The 21,537-nt window shown below is 31.6% G+C and overlaps 1 protein-coding gene across 3 annotated transcripts in view; it reads left to right on the top strand.

The window, feature by feature from the left end:
• Shrm (Shroom) overlaps window positions 1–21,222 on the top strand; it is a 135,706-nt gene extending 114,484 nt beyond the window's left edge. For all 3 annotated transcript variants that reach the window (XM_065513369.1, XM_065513371.1, XM_065513370.1), the window contains 3 exons: window positions 16,487–18,110; window positions 18,183–18,449; window positions 19,783–21,222. In XM_065513369.1, coding sequence (XP_065369441.1) covers window positions 16,487–18,110; window positions 18,183–18,449; window positions 19,783–20,046 — 2,155 coding nt within the window. In that variant the 3' untranslated portion in view covers window positions 20,047–21,222. The remainder of the gene's footprint in view (window positions 1–16,486; window positions 18,111–18,182; window positions 18,450–19,782) is intronic.
• Window positions 21,223–21,537: the final 315 nt, after the last annotated feature.

Raw genomic sequence — 21,537 nt, 5'->3', positions numbered from 1 at the left:
AAATTATACTTCAAAATACAAATTTTAAATATTTTTAGGTAAACAATTTTTTTTTTCTAGTCTTTTTTTTTAATTTTTTATTTTAATTTAAAAATTTTTTTTTTAAAATTTTTTTTGGTGAAAAAAAAAATTTTTCGAATTATTTTAATTTTGTTTGTTTTTTAAATTCGGGTTAAAAAATATTTTTTCCGATTTTGACCCATTGTAGGTCCAACTTACTTTGGTCTTATATACGTCGTAGCAAAGTTCTTTGAAATATCTATCATTAGATACCCGTATTGTCTATATTAATGACTTAGTAATCCAGATATAGGTCAAAAATCGAGGTTGTCCTGGTTTTTCCTCATATCTCAGCCATTTGTGACCGATTTTGCTGATTTAAAATAGCAAACTTCTCGAAAGTATGTCTGACAGCATTATTGAATATTTGGATCCCGAAGATATCTGGGGTCTTCAGAAAATTGATTTCAACAGACGGACATGGCTCAATCGACTCCGCTATCTACATATAAGGATCCAGAATATACATATATACTTTATAGGATCGGAAAATTATATTGCGGAAATTACAAACGGAATGACAAACTTATATATATCCTTCTCACGAAGGTGAAGACAGGTTCGAACCACTAACCTCCCGTTTTCCAGTCAAACACACTAGATAGCTGTGCTAAATGCAAAAGTTCATTACCAACCTGTATAAAAATAAGTACTTATTCTAGTAAATAAAATAATGTGCAGGGTAACCACCACTCATTACAAAATAATGCATGAAATAGCTAGTTGTCATTACAAAAAATCACACAATTTTTGCTGGGTATATAGAAGATGTACATATTTATTTATAAGCAAATAAAATATCTAAATTTGTACGGCATACCTTAAGGGGCTTTTTTATTACAGTTGACTGGACTCAAAAAAGCCGGTTTAGCCGGAATTTTAAAACTTTTTTTCTTTACAAACCATCTGCTGAAAATTTTGAATCGAATAGAAAAAAAACTGCCAAATCGCTCCAGCCGTTCTCACGTGATGCCATTACATACATGGACCATTTCATGTTTATATATGTATATAGATTCACTTTTGTCTGTCAATAAATTATATGAAAATCAACTCTGAAAAGTGTGATGCATTGCCAACTATTTAAAAAATAATCAACTCTGAAGTTGTCAAACGATTGCGTTTGTCGTCGATTGTGAGCAAACGCTGCACCCATCTTGCGGAAAGCTTTCTCATACTCAAGTGATCATTCAAAATTGAGACCATTGAGACATGTGCGATGCCTATGGCTTCGACAATCTCTCGCTCTTTCAATCTCCGATCGGCCAACACCATATCGTGAATTTTTTCAATTGTTTCGGGTGTAGAGACTTCAACTGGGCGTCCAGAACGTTCGGCATCTTCCATGATTGTAGGGCTACATTGAAATTCAGTTAACCACATCTTTACCATTGAAATTGATGGTGCAGAGTTCCCATAGCATAAACTTGTTTTGAGTGATGTTTTTTCCGCAAAAAAAAATGACTAATGAGCACACGAAATTCACTTTTTTCATTTATCCTCAAGTCCCGCGGTAGTCTCCGATCAATGGCTGTCAAACACTAACGAAATGACGCAGCTTATTCAAATTTTGACAGGAATCAACTGACAGATGTCTGTTGACAGGAGGAGTGTTACACTTTAAGTTACAAGGCGGAAAATTGAAAAAATCACGGACTTATTGAAAGATTTTAAACTGTTTTAAAATTAGCTTTATTCTGTATGAAACTTTAAAATTATGACTGGTTGAAGTTAAATTTACGAAATGCGAAAAATCTAAATACAGCTATTTAGATTGAATAAAACTGTTAGTAAACCAGTTTTGGACAGCTTGTCTATAGTTTATTAAAGCAACATAAAGCGGCCAATTCGGAATGATCATAACATCATTTAGTGGCCAGAATTCCTAGATTTTTTACGCTTCTGATTTATTAAAAATTCCTTAAAGATCATTTGAATATCCATTTCTAACTCACTAACAAATTTCTTCCAAGTTTTCTGAAAAAAAAACAACACTTGTTAAACAAGTTTTATTTTCTTTACAGTTTTTTATTTATATTTTATGTTAAAAAAAGTTTTATTTTATAATTTGTTTATGTTGGCTGGTGTTTTGAAATAATGATTTAAATACTTTTACTATCGTTTAGACGGTATTATTATAGTATTTTTTTTTTCAAATTTCGTAGCTGTCGCATCGGTTATGCATTCGGGGCTAAATGCGTGAATAAAGTAACAACAAAATAAATTTAAAAAACATCATGATCATTATAATGATCATCATAAAACTGGCATGGCCTATGAATTTAGCTGATTTTATTAACATTTGTTGGATATCAGGCGCATCAGCGTTGAAATCATCATTATGAAAAGAATGCAAGTGATTAGCTGCAGCCAGTTGAACAGCATGCCATTTGCTGGCTTAGCTGTTAGCTGCTGGCTGGCTGGTCAAACTGCTACTGTATAAACTATGGTAGCATACGAATATATTATTATATTTACAAAAATTTAATTTGTTATTTTTATGCATGCCTGTATGTACATATGTATGTATCTATGTTGTAGTTTTGTTTGGCGTCTTAATGGCGTTAGCGATTTGTTTGTAATTGAACAAACAACCATGCCAATGGCAAATTTTTTTTTATTACATTTTTTCAAATTTGTTTTATACAGTAAATTTTGCAATATTACTTGTATATGAACAACACAACACTAACTAATTCATACACACTTTTATAAAAATATGTAACATGCAAAATTCCATCATAATCAAATGCTAAAATGGGGGGTATAAACAAAAAAAAACTCGCATTTATTTAAAAAAAAACCTATTACGCACTGTTTCACCATTGTTTTGGGGTATTAAATCATATGAATATAATAATTTTTTTAGTTATTAACTTTACATTTTTTAATAAAAAATAAAATATATTTTTGACACTACACTGTTTTATGATAAATCAAGTTGAATTAAATGCTGGAGGGGGAATATAAAACTAGGGTTGGTTAAACTTTACAATTTAAACCATGGTTAAATTGTAATTATGTTGAGTCTTCTGTAACTCATGGTCTAAACCGGCAATAAATTCATTAACATATATTGCAGCAAATGTTAAAATTATGTTATCTCCAGTGAAGACGTATCTTTTTCGTAGCTGGCAATAATAGACAACAGTTTTTCATTGGCAATTATTGCCAACATAAAATGTAAAATTTGGTTGTCAATTTGTGTTTGACATTTCAAAGAACACACAACAAATACACGCCATTAAAAACATCAAAAGAAAATTATTTGCAGAAGTTTTACAAAAAGATAAAATAAAGTAAATCGTGTTTTACATCTTTTAACATATGTATATACGTTTTCCCTTAACCCCTGTCTATATTTGACAAATATTCATCATAACAATAAATGACATTTGTTGTCAAGACAAAGTTGTCTAAGCAAAGCACTAACAATTTTATCATAACGAAGCAATAATACTAATAAATGGAGACTATACCTGATATTTTTTACCTAGACAACCATTCTGAAGTTTATCATGATAAAAATTTATCAGGTATAACCAGGGGATAGCTTAATTGCCAACATATTTATTGCTAGTCTAGTCGGGTGGTAAATTCAAAATAATTCATTAAAAAAAATTTAATAAATCTGGATATTCTAAACTATTAGTCCGATTGCAAAATGATGTATAACATAATGATAGAGCAGGACATAGGCTTTAAGAAAATTAAATCTGTGAGCACCCTGCTAGAATACAAAGTGAGATACAGGGTGTCAAAATGAGCCCCCTCTGTTTAAGAAAACTTTGTACAGCTTGTAACTTGTACAAATATGGACGGATTTCAATGAATGGAACTTTGTTATAAAACAAGTAGGAAGGTAAAGAAATTCTGAATGATTTCAATAAGTTATCTCTTATAATTTAAAAGATATTTCACTTTAAAGTTTGAAACTTTCGTTTTTAACTAGGGTGGGCCGAAAGCGATATTTTTAATGTCCAGGCTCTTAACACCGCTCCTGTCAACAGACATCTGTCAGTTGACTTCTGTTAAAATTTGAACAGGCTGCGTCATTTAGTTTGTGTTTAATAGCAGACTACCTCGTGACCTGAGAAGAAATCGAATAAAGGCTAAGCTTGATAAATACTTTGCACCACCAATTTCAATGGTAAAAAAGTGATTTACTGAATTTCGTTGCGGTCGTACAAGCACGGAAGATACCGAAACTTCTGGAAGCCCAGTTGATGTCTCTACACCCGAAACAATTGAAAACAAATCTTGATATGGTGTTGGCCGATCGGATATTAAAAGTGCGAGAGATTGTGGGAGCCATAGGCATCTCACATGAATCAGTGTTTTCAATTTTGAATGATCCATTGGTTATGAGAAAGCTTTCCGCAAAATGGCTGGGGCGTTTGCTCACAATCGGGTACACAAAAGGCTGTACACATGTACCTTTAATTGTCCATGTTATGAGCACACATAAACAAGGACAGGGGAACAGATTTTGTACAAAATAGTCTAATTTTCATTGGCAATTTATTCAACTGCATTGATCTTACACAACTGCTTCTAAGAAGTGAAATTTTCGAAGTGATCGAAGATATGATTTTAAAGTTTGGTGTTATATTTTAGTAAAACAATATGTATTTAGTTAACTTTAAAGTTGAGCATATGTATTAAACTCGAGGCTTGATATTAAACCAAAAGTTTATAATTTTTAAAATAAAACATCTCAATCATATAAATATAATCCATATCTAACACAATTTCCATTAAAAAGTTTTTAAAGTGCGCCAAAACCATTAACGTAAGAACGATTGTTTGATTCTTCCTTAAATGGAATCCCACCTCATAAATTCTTTCAGTGTACACACATTTACAGCGGAAGTTACTATATGAGTACAATACCTGTATGTTAGTGTAAATGTAAAATTATATTGTTGATTTTTGTTAACAAAAATCACAAATTGTAAAAAAAAAAATTAAAAAGAAATGTGTATTTTTATACTTTTGTATAAATCTACCGGCTTTGTGCACCTTTATTTTTTATTTTTTTTTTTTGTAAACATCATCCGTTTCGGAAAACATAAATTAACTTCATTATCATCAGCATTGTTTACAAAGTACCCCTGCGACCATGTGGGCATTTTATTTCTAAATACTGGCAATAATCGTAATGATCATTAAATACATATTAATGTTTTTTTTGCTCCAAAAAAATATAAACACAACAGACTTATCTATACATCCATACATGATGTAATAATTATAATAGAGCAGCCAGTAAAAAAAAAATAAAATTATGTTAAATTGATTTTATGCAAATTATTTATCTTATAGTATTTTTTTATTTGGGTTTTGTTTTGTTTTGAGTCTATTGTTTATAAAATCATGATTATGTATTAATGATTTTGTTGAAATAATACCGTTATTCTTCTCTTCTCTAATTTATTCATATACATTTTTTACTACGTATTTCCTTTGATGTTTTTCGTCATAAAAACCAAAAAAAAAAAAATCAAGTTCAGAGTTTTAAATTGGTCATTATAATTTGTGTCATTTAATTTGTTTTTGTTGTTTTTGTTATAATGAGATGCTAACTAAAAATGCTCCTCTCTTTAAACTGGTTTACTATCAATCAGGGATGGACAAAGAACATCCTATTGATTTGCTGCACTTAACATTATTATATAAAACTAAGTTCGTTATAGTTAATATAAAGTGGTAACTAGGGTTGTCAATTATTCGATTTTTATTTTTATTAAATAAAAGTTTAAATATTTTAAATCGATTCATTTTTAAAATTTCCTCGATTATTCGAATGACTAACTGTAAAAAATATTGTTCGAATAATTTAATAAAATCTATTTAAAACCAGAAAATTTTCAATATTTGTACGTTAACACTGAATAAAAATACAAAATTAATAATATGTGTATCTATATATTTAAGGAAAAGACATAAGCTTTCATTTGAGAGGGAAAAAATAGCTCATTTTGAAAAAAGTCTAAAAGTTTTTTATTTTGCAAAAAAAATTAAAAAAAAAATTTTTTTCAAAAGATTGAACAAATAGCTATATATACTATTTGAGACAAATTTTGCTAAGAACAATAGGTAATAAGTTACATGGATGAGAACAAACACCTGTTTCGTAAAATTTTTACCTCAGAGAGTTCTTGACCGATCTTGTTAAACAATTGTATCTAAATTACTATCCGATCGGAAGACATCGGTTTCAATCCGATCGGAAGACATCGGTTCAAATTTCCTTTAAATAAACCGGATACTTTTTATTGCAAATAAAAGCCGTTTAGTAGTTTAAAAATTGTAACAACTCTTTATTTATTTATAATGTTCAACAACAACAGAATTAAATAGTCACTCAATGTTTTTTTTATACACGTTTATAAATTCTCAGAAATACAGACACTTTATAATGTATATGAATTCACTTGAAAAATACAACACACTTTAAGGCACGCAGATGATGTTTATTCAAATAGCGTCTCTGATAAACTCACTAACGACTGCAACCTCTGCCACTATTTATAACACTGCATTACCATCTAGAAAGCTCTATTTCTACAATGTTCCTTAACTGAATATTCGAATTCAAACAGCGTTGCCAACTTACGATCAATGGTCAACTGAAAGCTTTTATTTAATAATGCCCACAGATATGTTACAGTTTGCTATTACAGCACTGTTATTTGAAAGCATTATGCTACCCTTAAATCAGCCCCTAAAATCGTTATATTTGAATTCAAGTACAATTTCGTAACAATATGGTTTCATGTCTGGCCGCAAATTCTGGGCGTTTTTCGGTCTATGCTCGCTTCAAACGAATCAGTTGTGTTTGGTACAGTTTCCCTGTGATGGTCTGGTCAGATTTCAGCAGCTCATAATATATGGGACCCTTTTGCTCCCAGCAATTACCTTAGCACTTTTGATATTTGGCTTTGGTGTTGATTCGGTTAGTTGGCCGGGCTTCACATACGATCTCTCATGCTTATGTAATGGATCCATTTTACATCGCAAGTAATGATTCGGTGCTTAAATAATTTCGTTCAAGCAGCATTTCAGACATAAAAAATCGTCTTTCAAGGTCTCTCAGCATCAATTCGTATGGTAGCCTATTTTCCTGCTTCACAGCTGCTCGCAAACATTTTTAAATTCCTGCTTTAGTAGCTCCCAATGATTTTACAAGCTCTTGTTGAGTTTGACAACAATCTTCATGGAGTAATGCCTCCAATTCTTGGTCTTCAAACTGTTTGAATTCCGTGTAAAAATCACCACTTTTGAAACTCACAAACCATCTCTCTCACGTTGAAATCGGTGGGCAATCGGTGTGCTTCAGCGGCACTTTGGTTTAATTTAGTATTAAAAAATTCCCGGGAATGTTTTTTACTTTCCTCCCGGGAAGGGAGGAAAGTTAAGAGCTATTAATAGCCCAAAAAGTGTGGAATGCAGCAATACAATCCTTAGTTAACTTTAAAATTCTAAATATTAAATAAAATCGAGGTTTGTTAAGTGTTTTCATGCACAATATATCAAAAACTATTAACGAATTTAAAAAAAGAACACTTCAATCATATCCATTTGTATCAAAAATTTAAAAAAAATAATAAAATAAACTTAAAACCACGTTAGGTTACCAATTTTCCATCTCTGATGAATATAAATATTTATGTTATACAGATGTTGTTGTTAAATGTCAGATACGCCCTCAAATATAACGGTTAAGTGTTTTAAACTGTATGTATGCATATGTTGCTAAGAGCGTGAGTTGTTAATATATTAAGGAGAGATCAAGAATCCTTTGAAGAGAACCAAGTAAACAAAAATGGGTGTGTTTAGCAAAGGAAATGGCTGCTAAAGAAATAGTTAAAATCATAAGTTTTTGCATGTGTGTAGAATAAATATACAAATATAATAAATTTAACAAAAAAGCTAAATATTTTCTGAGAAAAATTGACAAATTTAAAGAAAGTAATTGCAATTTTTATTATTATTAAAAATTTAATTTTTTAAAAAAAAAAAAAATTAACAAAACTTTCTTTAAATCCTGCCATAAACAATAACTGAGTTTTAAAACTTAAAAAAACGGTTTAATTTTATTTACAAATACATAAATTTAATATTATTTAAACATTTTGTTTTTAATATGTTCGATCACACCTTAAACATGTCTACCGCATTAAATTTTTTTGCAATAATTTTATTTATTTAGCAAAGGCTTTTGTTTAACTTTGATTATGAGGGTTTTTTTGTGGGTAAAAGTTTACGGATTTTTTTTGATTGCATTATTATTATTTTTTATTAAGTATTGTATTTATTGTTAGTATTATTTAATGCGTATTACGTTAAATATTTAACAACAACTCGGTTACCATAATACAACAGTGATTAATTGTAGCATAATAATATTTATTTAAGAGCATAACAAAAGAGCCACTCTGTATGACGAACGTGAAATAAACAACAATAGTTAACAAACCAAGAAAATAATAACATGTGTAGTAAATATGTAGTAGTATGGTTAACTCATATTTTTTGTTGTGCTAAATAAATATTAACTATGGCTATATGTTTAATTTTAAATATTATGCATTATGCAAATATGTATGTTGTTTGAATATTTGGGGGAGTTTTGTTATGAATGGGGAATAAACCATAGTTGTGTTTATGTTTTCAAGTGGAATAAATGCTCAAAAAAATAAAAGAAATTGGAGAATTATTTACATAAGTATGTGGGGTACTGATATTTTTAAACGATGTTTTTATTTTTGAATTTCAATAGGTTTAAACTGCATTATGTTTCATTAAATGTAAACAGATTATGCAAATTTAAAAAAAATATTGTTTTATTTTATAAAACAATTTGAAATTTTAGCTAAATTTCTATTTATGCGAGTCTTACAAATTTGTATGCAAATCATTCGAAAATATTTTGTAATTTCCATACAAATATTTGCGTCTCTTAATAATTTCTCCATTTTGTTTTAAATCCTTACTAATGGTGCACAATAAATTGTGAATGCCTTTAATTTTGTTCTAATTTATGTTCATTGTACATTCTATTTGTAAATGAGACCGCATAACTTTTGATTTTAGCTCAAATGTGCCACCTAAATACATATGTCATGCAAAAATTATTACATATTTCATTATACATACCTACAAAAACATGAACATAAAACACAGGCATTTGCCTAATTCCTTAAAATAGACGACCAACATATAAAAAATACAGGGTATGTTCAAATGATTTTAAATTCCAATTTCATTTCAAACACGGTTATCCCCTATTTCATTCCTGAAGTTTGTTTTCTATTAAAAATATTTACTTCATAATTCGACTTAAGCATTCTCTTTATGTTTCTAATACATACTGCGTTCTATAAGTTTCCTTTATTTCACTCATTGTTCCATAATGTATCCATAATATCCTATCCAAGGATGTGCCTTATTCACCGAAACGTTCAGCTTTCCTCTCTGAATCTCGCTTTTAGATACAAGCTGTTTTTATTATGAGTTTACTTGGGATCATTAATTTTTAAGGGCTTGATTTTCCGACCTGTTTTTCAATTTGTCAGAGACTCTAGGTTTTAAATAATCCTACAGAAAATAGTTATTGATGTCAAAAACAAATGAAGTGACTGGAAAACAATTTACACACAAAGCTGCCATCTAGTCGGAACTCACCACACACAAGAGAGGGGTGCGGAAGAGAGAATCATCCCTTACAGAAGGCATGATACAAACAAAGTTTTAAATAAATGAAATCATTAAGCTGCATCATCCTATAAACAACTCCCTATAAACCCTGTAGCACCCTGTAATTCCTCTCATTAGTACGAGAGGGTTCAATAAGTCCCTGACTTTTGTAATATCCCGCACCTTAACGAAAAGCCAACACTGTTCGTGTCAACAGTCATCTGTCAGTCGACTCCTATCAAAATTTGAACAAGCTGCGTCATTTAGTTTGCAGTTGACAGCCATTGATAGCAGACTACCGCGAGGAGAAGATGGAATAAAGTGAATTTCGTTATTATTTTTTGCGGAAAAAAACTATCACTCACACCAAGGCTAAGCTTGATTAATACTAAGGGAAATCTCCACCATCTATTTCCATGGTAAATGGGTGAATTTCGTTGTGTCCGAACGTTGAGGTCAACGCCCAGTTGAGGTCTCTACATCCGCAAATTCTGGATATGGTGTTGGCCGATCGGAGATTTAAAATGTTAGAGATTGTGGAAGACTTAGACATCTCACATGCCTCTTGGGTATGAGGAAGATTTCCGGAAGATGGCTGCCGCGTTTGCAGTTTCCATGCAAAAAAATCCATGAATTAGGCTACGAATTGCGATGTCTCGGTGGAAAGATATTTGACTCCAACGATGAAATCATCTCACAAAAAATACCTATGACCTCGACAAATCTTATTTTTCGGAAGGGTTAAAAAAATTTAAGCAACATTGGACAAAGAGTATAGAGCTCAATGGAAAAATAAAATGATTTTTTATCCCAAAACTTCTGTTTTATTCAAAAAGACGTATTTCCTTGAACTTAGGATTGGTGTACCCGACTAGTCCCCCAAAAAAATGTTATTTCAGCATCAATCCGTCTATTGAAACCCAAAAGTTTCGCCTGTTCCTTGAACTTTGGTATGCTGAGAGATCTATATTTAGTGATCAGCTGTAGCATATGATCGCATCCCAAAACAAATGTATTTAAGATGTAATTATCCATATTATCAGGATTTACCTTATTCAGCATCTTTCAATCTAGTGAATGCCAGAATTTTTGCTGCTCCTTAATCTCTAATGTGCTGGTAGCTCGTACGAATTTCAGTTCAACGTCACCAAACTGAAATTTGTCTTATTATTGCGTATGTGATATATTGCTACCAGAAATTCTTCAGAAAGTTCCCAATAGATTTTCTAAATGAAAAATATAACAATTCGTTATTCATCTCTATTGCACATCCTGAATATAATGTTGAATCCAGCTTTTATTTTAATGATTGGCTTCAATTGGTGTCAATCTGTCACAATCTGGGTTTAATTTATTCAGCATCATTTCGTAGGCTTCTCCTTGGAATCTAATTCCATGGATCCATATTTAATCCTCAATTGCGGTTTTAAGGGTGCATTAAAAAAAAAAGGTATCTATGATCTAGTTATACGAAAGACACTTCAGGATTGGCAATATTCGTCGTAATTCCGCTAGGTGGCTGTTACTTGCTGGTGGATCTAAATTTTATACAGAGTCATAGTTTACTTCGAAATTGTCATATGATTGAGTATATTGAGTATGACATTGAATATAGTATTAAGTCTTTCCTCATGACTATTATAACTCTCCCAAAAAGAGCTCAACAATGATAGTGATGAATTGTGGTTCTTCGATACAGGGGTATCTATTAAATTTGGTTCTTCAATGATTGTTTCCAAGTTATTCATGGGTTTTTTAAGATCTAAAGAAAACTGGGTCATATATTTTTAATAACTTGAAGTCGTAGTGAACGTGTGAACGTGACGAATATTCGTCTTGGCTATATTCGTCTTTATTTCGCTAGGTGGCTGTTATTTGATATCTTAAGTGGTGGTGGATCCATATTTTATCCAGGGTTAAAGCCGAATTCCAGTTGCGGTTTTATGTGCTACTGATCGTTTTACAAAATTCCAAAAAAAAAATTCTATAAATGAGCTCAATAAGCGGCAACACCCTGTAAACAACTCGCAGCATCATCAGGTTTATGCTATAATATTAATTTTTTTTAGCATGCACTAAATTTTTGTCATATGAATGAATGATGTACAGATTCCCAGAGTGTGTTGTAGTATACACAAAACTACTTTAAAAACCATAGACGAGACAGTTGTTTCATTTAGTAATCAACATAAATTCAACAGTTTCACTTTCGTTTTTGTCATTTGTACAATATTTTCTTTTCTCAACAAAAAATTAAACAAAAATTTAATTTAATTCGCATAATTTTTTTCGTTTTCTGTAAAATAAATAAGAGTGTGCACAGAATATAAACGAAATTGTATGTTAGTAGAGCAGGCAGACTACTACTGGCAAACACTGTAATTATTTACAGTGTTTTTAAAACAAAAATTAAAACTAAAATAAAAAAAATACAATGAAACAATAAAATAATTTAAATGCATTCGAAATACATTATTATTATTATTATTTGTATAACGGCTTAAAATTTAAATACCAACATATGTTGTATGCTTTTGAGAGAGAAAAAGAGAGAGAGGCCAAAAAAAAAATAGCAGTAAAATAATGAACAGACAGACAATCGATCAAACTATTTGATAATACTTGTATGGTTGTTCATATGATGTTGATAATATTACAAAACTAGTGAAACTAGTTGAGAAAAAATTACAAAAAAAAAAAAATCAAATAATTCACATCAGACAGACAGTAGCGATAGTAGCCGTCGTCGCAGTAGTTCAAGTAGTGAAGTGAATTTTATTTATTTTTTGTTTGATACATGTTCGCGTCAATTGAACTTTACTTTCGTTTTCAATATTTGAAATACTCGTGGTGCATACAACACTCACAGTCATTCAATACAACTCTGAAAGAAAAAAAATAAAACAAATTTGCTTGTAAGACAGGTGCAGGCAGGTGCGTGATAAAGTGTGGCCCATGATAATGAAGATGGTGATGGAAAAAGTTCAAACACCATTGTAACCGAAAGCATTAAACAACAAATAACAGCAGCAGTAAATAATAGTTGCTGTAACAATGATGTCTACAACTGCTAATAATTTGTATGTAATCCGTAAATTAATTTCAATTATTCATTCATTCATTGAAGACGAAAGAAAGTTTCTGGGTTTTTGCGAAATATCTACAATATTTTTGAAATAATTTTATGTATATTTGAAATTTTTGCCATTTTATTATATTATTAGCTACGTGAGCTAGCTCTTTTTTTAAAACATTAATTTTTCCCTCCCATTTTTTACAACTTTGACATATTAAATGTATTAAAAAAAAAAACAACAAACCAAAAGAGGAGTGCCTTGGCAAAAAAAACTCTTGCCTAAGTTTAGTAATACAGATAATACCTACATTTTTTGTCAATCATTTAATACAACATTCAACGTTGTATGTAGTTTATTGTCTCAGTCAAGTTGTCGTTGTTTCAAACAAAATAAAACCAAAACATTGTAAAATGTAATCATAATAACTGTGTTTTTGCTGTCTTGTCTGACATTGTTAACCTCACGTTGCTCAAAAACATCGTAACTGTAACACACACATACCAAATACTTACATATGTATGTTTGTATTAGTAGTATTTACTCATTATTATTATTGTTTTTATTGTTATGTAGGTTTATTCCAAATATTTGTTGTCTGTCATTTACTGTTTGTTTTGTTATTTTCGCAAGCATCATATACTCACGTACAATTTGAGCTAATGAACCTTAACCTCTCGCTAAGTGTGCTCTCGCAAAAATAAATAAACTAAGGAATTTATCATTATGACAGTTCGGTAATATTTAAGTACTGCTTAAATAAGTAGACTATTTATTTGGAAATTTTCAAAGTCATTGAGTAAATGATTAACTTGATTTGAAATACATCTTTATTATCCCCTGGATATACCTGATAAATTTGTATCATGATAAACGTCAAAATGGTTGTCAATTGCTCCTTTATGACAAAATTGTTAGTCCTTTTGCATAGACAACTTTGTGTTGACAACAAAAGTCATTATTTGTCAGGTATAGACAGGGAGTTAGGGTTCTATAAGGCTATTATTCATACAAACGATTATGCAAATAATTTTCTTCAACTATTGAACCCTTATCTTAATGTGGCTTTTCTAGATCATTGAAAAGTACTTTATCAAGAGGGAAAACTTATTTTTTTGTTGGACATACTACCCACGAAGTTAATTTATTCTTTATGGTTGAACACCAGAACCAACACCACAGCTCATTTTAGAATCGTCTGTATATATCCTTGAGTCATATTCGTACACTAGTTTACAACTACCCTACTCACTCCTGGAGGGAATTAAGACCTTGAACATCCTATCAAAATCTGAGTATAGAGTAATATAGGCAGAAGATTGGTATCAGAATCGCCGTTTGGCCATATCTTCTCGATCTCCAACATCCAGATGCGTCAAGCCTCGATGCAGGCATTATGTGAAGGTTTATTTGCACAAGGTGCAGTATAGTGTTCAGTGCTTCTGAATCGCTAGTTCTTAGTGCGCCAGTTATACCAATGCAGGTAGATCTCTGGACTTTATATAGTTGGTCTACGACATAATTTCTTCTAGTTGCAATCCATCATACAAGAGATCCATAAATAAGAATTGGATGTACATTTTTTTCCAAACATCTTACGACAGGTGTATTAGGCCACCGTTGCCCTCTTAATCCTATATTGAATATTCAGTTTCCATGATAATTTAAAGTCCAGGATAATACCTAGATATTTTGCATTATCTGAAAGTGGGATTTCACAGTTTTTCAACCGCGGAAGTCTGAAGTTTGGAATCTTGGTGTTTGTCGTGAAAAGTACAAGTTCTGTTAGGATTCACCCCAAAATCACTTTCCGTGGCCAAGTTGTAGAGCAACACTAATCACACCCGGAAACAATCCTGATACTTGTATTTGCTGTAATTATTCTTGTTACTAACCAGTTGCTGATATATTCTTCAACATCTAGGTTAGTAAGAGCTTGCTGAATTGCAAGAGTAGTTACAGTATTGAAAGCTCCTCTCTATATCCAGGAAGGCTGACATTGTGTATGGTATAAATACGAGGGATCTCCCTATAACTCTTACGACTTCATGCAGAGCTGTACAGCGACCCTTTAGGTGGCGTTCTGACTGTTAGAAAGCCGTGTTGTTCCCTCCTTATGTGAATGTCGATGTGTCTTTCCAACGTTTTAAGACGTAAAGATGAAATACTAATTGGACGAAAGTCCTTCGCATTCTCATGACTTCTTTTGCCAATCTTGAGAATAAAAACAACCTTAACCCTTCTACAGTTAACCGGAACATGGTTGAGGGAGTGACACAGCGCTAGGGGATATGCCTTTTTGCGCTTTATTTTAAGCCAAAACTCATCATGTAGGCATTTCTTATGTGGATAAATATTTCACCAAGAGCTTTTGCGTACGTTTGGACAATAATTTTCGTCAGTGATTAATTGTTACTTGTTAATGCATCATCAATCATTATTGGTCTTATTCAGCTAATGGTAAAAGCCGGTAGTTTCCGATGTTACTTGCTAAAAACGCTATTAAGATCTGGATTTACCTTATTCGGCATCATACCCTCTAGTAAAATTCAGCAGTTGAATATTTTCCTTGAACTGTACTTATGGATCCATATTTCGTCCGCAGTTGCGACAAACCGGATCCCTAAAACACTATTTATGATCTAGTTTCTTACTCTTCATCAGTTCACTAAGAAGCTGTTATTTGATGGATCCAGGGTTAAAGCAAAAAACTCTTCCCAATTTTAGTTAAACATTGTCAAACTCCACTTCATAGTTGTCACATGATTTCGTATGTGATCTATTGTAATCAGAACTTCAGCAGATTATTCGCGATACGTTTCCTGGATGGAAAATGTTCCAATTCGGTAGTGATTTCTATTGCACACCCCCAACAATCAAACCATGATTTGCATCAAATAAAGTTTTCATGATTGATTTTATTTGATGTCAATCGTGATTTTTGCTGTTACATGACCTCAGATGTGCTGATAGATCCATATTTTGTCCAAGGTTAAAGCAAAACAACTCTATGTATAGCGTCCTCTACGTTTTCTAGAAAACCATCTCAATTCGGTCGTCTCTATTGCTCATCCTGAACAATTTGCAATCCAGAAGTGCTTTGATCTCTGGTATACTGCTGGATCCATAGAAAGAACTCTTCCAAATTACATTTAAGCATGACCGTATTCAAATTCAAAGTTTTCACATGATTGCCTATGTATTGTGGATTTTAATGAGTTTTTTTCAATGATTTCTTTGGTAGTCGTTTCTATCAACATATCTTTGAAAATTGAGCTCATTCGGTATCTGACGTTTCATCTACCTGGTTTTGAATGTTTCCTGATTCGGCTACAAAAAATTGTTGTCCTAAATTCAACTAAACATTGACAAACTTTGTTTTAAAGTTGTCACGAGATTGTGTGTTTGATGTACAATATTATGACCAAAACTTTTCTTGTCATCTATAAACTGTAGCTTTCAAACATTACTGGCATAGGAAATTAAGTTTAAACTTAACAAGACAATCTCCGAGTCAATCTTAGTAACTATTTCCAAGCTAATTGGAACACATTATATTCTTATATATTAACTTATTATTATTATATTATAATTAGTCCTAATGTTATCAAAACTTAAACTAATCCTCTCACATTTTCTTCCATTTCCAGATGTAATTCCAAAGCATCATATTTACCACGACAGAGTCTGGAAAAACATACAAATTCGGATCCCGATCATGGCAGCTATAAAATGACACTACACTCAAATGAAGATTTGGTGACAACAACCAAATCCTCATACGATATCTTGGCACAGACAGCAAAATTGCCCAACAATTTGCCCGATGTCTTACCGTTGGGCGCTAAACTACAGCCCTCATCCAATAGCAGTTTGAACTCAACACCCTCGCTACGTTATGGCTCCAACAATAATATTTCATCGAATTCACCAACATCACAACAGAGTTACACCCCATATGCCGCCCAACAACAACAGCAGCAGCAACAACGTTATTCAACGCCGGTACTTAACACTTTCAATTTGTCCACAAATTTTACACGATCTCAATCATTTGATACCAATGTTCACAATACTATGACTCAAAGTCCCACAAAATATATGACCCAGTCTTCGTTAGAACTTAAGAAACCCATGAATAACTTGGAAACAACCATTGAAGAACCAAATTTCATAGATACTCCTCTAATGAAGGACAACAACAATTCATCACTATCGTCGTTGAGCTCGTTGGCGGAGAGTTGTAATAGTCATGAGGAAAGACTTAATGCCAGTAATGTGAGTAGTGCAAACAATGCCGAAGCGGTTAATAGCAATTCAATATTTAGAGCCGAATTAGTGAATACTACATTTGCCAACAATGCCAGTAGCAATAGCAGCAATAATAAAAAGTCGGTTACCAGACAAGAATCTTTGAGGGAGAATATCGAAAAGATAACACAATTACAATCTCAGCTAATGTCGGCCCATATAACAGATAATGCCTTTATGGGTAGTTATGCCTCTCAAATGTCACCCACATGTAACTCTAATAAAACCTCACAGGCCAATGTGATTGATATACCAAAAAGTCTGGAAACAGAGAAAATCGATGAAGAAAAACCATGTTCGAATACAGAAGGAGAATGTCTACCACTAGCTCCCTTAACACCACCACCACCAGTAGAGGAAGATTTATTGGTAAAATCTTCCACAAACAACACAAATACCTGCAATTTAAAATCACCAACGATTTTAGAAGATGAACACTCGGCAGACTGTAGCAGTATACTCTCCCAATTAGACTCGAGTACCGACAGTTTAAAACTGGTGCAGCGTAGCGAACTTGTATTGAGAGTTAATGCCAGTACTGTAGAAACTGCCTCACAAACCGATGACATCACCGACAGTGAACTAAAGAGCCTAGCCGAAGTCACAAATACCAAGGAAATGGATACACCAACTCGCACAACACTACAACCTCGCCAGCGTCTAACCATAGAAGATGATTGTGAGAAAATGTCGCAGGAATTGGCCAATATGTTGGCGCCCAACGATGCCCTCATTAATATTTTATGTCCTCCTGGCTCTAAAACCGTTGCCGACTATGTTACTAATCTCTATAATCCCAATGTACCTTTAAGGCCCAGCAAACGTGATGTGGGCACTTCAACGCTGACCAGAAGTAGTAAAAACAAGGAAGATCCTGAATCTAATGAAAAGATAACGGTGGAATTGAAACTAAGTGAACTAGAACAAACGCCAGAAAATTGTGATATTTTAAAGAATAAAGTGGTAAGTTTAAATTGTGTTATTTAGGAACTTAAAAAGGACGATTTATAATTTTGTTTAATTTTTTTTTTGCAGGATGACTTAATTAAACATTTAAATAATAAAGTACGCATCTTAACTAAGGAACAATCGTGCATAGATGAAGAATCTGCCATCAACGATGAGCTGGGTAATTGTTTATTGAATAAACTAAGCGATAAGGTTAGACCGATCGAAGCCTCTAAATGTCGCACATATATCTCAGACATTGGCCATATAACCGGTTTGCTGTTATCGCTGTCAGAACGTCTTGCCAGAGCAGAGAATAATTTAACAACAATCGAGGAAAATAACTCAGAAAAGGTAAGTGGGCAATGATGGTTTAAACTTTAGTTGATTAGTGAAGTCAAGAGCATTATTTGTTTTCAGTGAGAACGTAGATTAAAATGATTTTTATAACAACTGATCTTTGTCTTACGAATGTTAGGATTCTTAAAATTGTTTAATTCACTTCCATGCAACATCTCCTTTAAGCTGTAGCTAATTTTCCAAACAATTCTTGAGATTGGTTTTTGAAGGTTTGATCGATAGATCAGGATCCTTTGTTATGGAATTCTGCATATTTTTTAATAGTTTGATCGTCACCAAAAGCTTTTAATAACTTCCTTAGATTTGCTTTTTTAATGATCTAAAGATTAGGATCCAATGTTATGGAGTTAAGGATATTTTTTTAAAAAAATTATCATCCATTTATATGTGTAGCCTTCTGTCTTTTGTGGAAAACTCATGTAGAATAGAATTTCTCAGCTTTCTCTTACTAATTCAGCTCCAATGTTATTTGCCTGTAATTCAAAATATTTGTTAAGCATTGCTTTGATCTCCAGTTGATTCTCTATTAGATCACTAATCTAAGAGATTAGTGATCTTAGGTTGTAATAGCTTGAACTGGGTTGTAATAGCTTGAACTGGGCGTTTTGCAAGTAGATCGATTCAAGCAATTGGGACTTTTTCTTGTGGATTTTCCTGAAGTCGCAGATCTATACCGGATCTATCTATGAACATTTATACTCTTGGATCCGTGTCAAGCCGCGCTGGTCACTTGAACGATGTCATATTCCATGCATAATGGTACCCAGCTAATTTGTAAAATTCTTTAGATACATTTAGAAACCTTTACTAGAGGCCAAAAACCAATCTTCCTCAAATACCCTGAAATGAGAGATGGATCTGGAACAAAATCAAATTTTCCACAGATTTTCTCAAGGCGAATTTATATACAAGGTTTTTATTTATGGAGTTTGACATTCGAAACAATGAGAGAGTTGTTTCAAATGTCAAACTCCATACATAAAACCAAGACGAATTTATATACAAGGTGGTGTCGGTGGCGAATTCAGGAAAATACGAGCGAATTCACGCATTTTTTATATATGGAGTTTGACATTCGAAACAATGAGAGAGTGGTTTTGAATGTCAAACTCCATATATAAAAAATTAATGAATTCGCTTGTATTTTCCTGAATTCGCCACCGACACCACCTTGTATATAAATTCGCCTTGCATAAAACATTAATGAATTCGCTCTTATTTGCCTTAATTCGCCCCGACACCACCTTCTATATAAATTCGCTTTGGATTTTCTATTAAAAAAAAAATCAAAATTATTAATTCTCTTTTCTCTTGCATCTCTTTACAGAAATCTCTTGAAAAAAAACGTGATCGTTTATTGGAACAACTAACAGAAGCTAAACGTCTTAAGGCTGATATCGATCGTCGTGGCATTAGTGTGGTCAGCTTGCTGGAGAAGAACTTAAACTCAGACGAGTTTGCCGATTTTGAATATTTCATCAATATGAAAGCCAAACTAATAACCGATGCTCGTGATATTGCTGATAAAATCAAGATGGGAGATGAAATCATAAGCGCTCTCAGTGATACATTAATACAAAGTGATTGTTGATTTGCCTGCATTAAAAAGAGACAAGAAAGCAGGAAAGAGAGAGAAAAATACTTAATAAAAATGAAGATAAACAAGTGTGATACAACATACGAAAAAATAATTACTTAAACATTAAAAAATAAAACTAAGAACAGAGTTAGTTATTGACCTTTTGAATCTGTGGAATAATTTCCTTACTTTCATTACCAAAGCTGAGAGTATCAAGAGAGATTAATATAGAGAGACAGAGAGTTATAGTAAAAAAGGTTAATAAACTTGGAAAAACGCACAGATTTTTTTTTAAAATTCACATACATACTTATTATTCTACTTTGTAAAATATGGTGCTTTTTTTAGTTTAATTCCTTGAAAATTAAAAAATAACTAAACAAAGCACTTGTGTATTAAAAAAATCCTTTTTAAAAAAAAGAGCGCTTGAGAACAAATCAAAAAAATGTTTTTATTTCTAGAAAAACAAAAATTTCATAACTAAAATTGCGTGTGCTTTTTTTAAATTTTGTTTAATTGTTTGTTTTTTTCCTTTGCAATGCTTTGTGATTTAAAATATGATTTTATTTAATTATTACTATCCTTCTTCTATTTAAATTGTCCTTAATATTAATTTGAGTCTAACTTTTCTGTTCTATGTACTATTGTTTTCTTTTGGAATTTATAGCCTGTTTCATAATATCGAATAAAAGATTTCGTTTGCATTCTCAGCGAAAGAAAACTGATTTGAGTTTTCCTAACTTCATATTTATATGTACGAATCTGTTTTCTTTCACTTAGAATGAAAACGAAATCTTTCATTCGATATTTTTAAACCCGCTATTTATTAATTTTATTTTAATTATATCCATAATTTTCAGCAATGATTGAATTGAGAAATATGTATTTCTTTTTGCATGTGTTATATAGTACGAGTACGTTATAATTTTAAAAAAAAACTTTATTGTAAGTCAGTTAAATTTTTTTTAGTTTATATTTCTTATTATAATAATCAGTTTATTTTCAAAAAATATTTGTATTTTTATTTGTATGTGTATTTAAATTTAGTTTTAATGCTAATTTTTAACAAACTATAAACGTTTGTGAATATAATTTAATCAATATAATTAAACAAAACATCAAAATATATATTACTTATTAAATTAGATTTTATAAAAATAAAAATGAAGTTAACAAATTAAATGAAAATGTTGGTATGGTTTTTAATTAAAAGAATATAATTTTGGAGTTAAACATCCTTTCCACCAAACTAGAATGCAGAGGCCAAGAACGTTTAGAATTTGAAAAGTAAACAGACTGCTAAATGTGCCTAATTACAAAAGCAACAAGTCTTTCCAAGTTTACCATTTTACTTTATTTTCGTATAAAAATTAAATTTTTGGTTGCAAATATAAGTGATCACAGATGATCGTCCTTTTTCCATTTGGACCACTATTAGCCACTTTTATGGTTTACTTCATTTTCATATAAAAAAATATATTTTTGGTAGAAAATATAAGGAAG

Source organism: Calliphora vicina, chromosome 5 (assembly GCF_958450345.1).
Source record: "Calliphora vicina chromosome 5, idCalVici1.1, whole genome shotgun sequence".
NCBI lineage: Eukaryota > Metazoa > Arthropoda > Insecta > Diptera > Calliphoridae > Calliphora > Calliphora vicina.
This window is presented reverse-complemented; position numbering and strand designations above follow the sequence as displayed.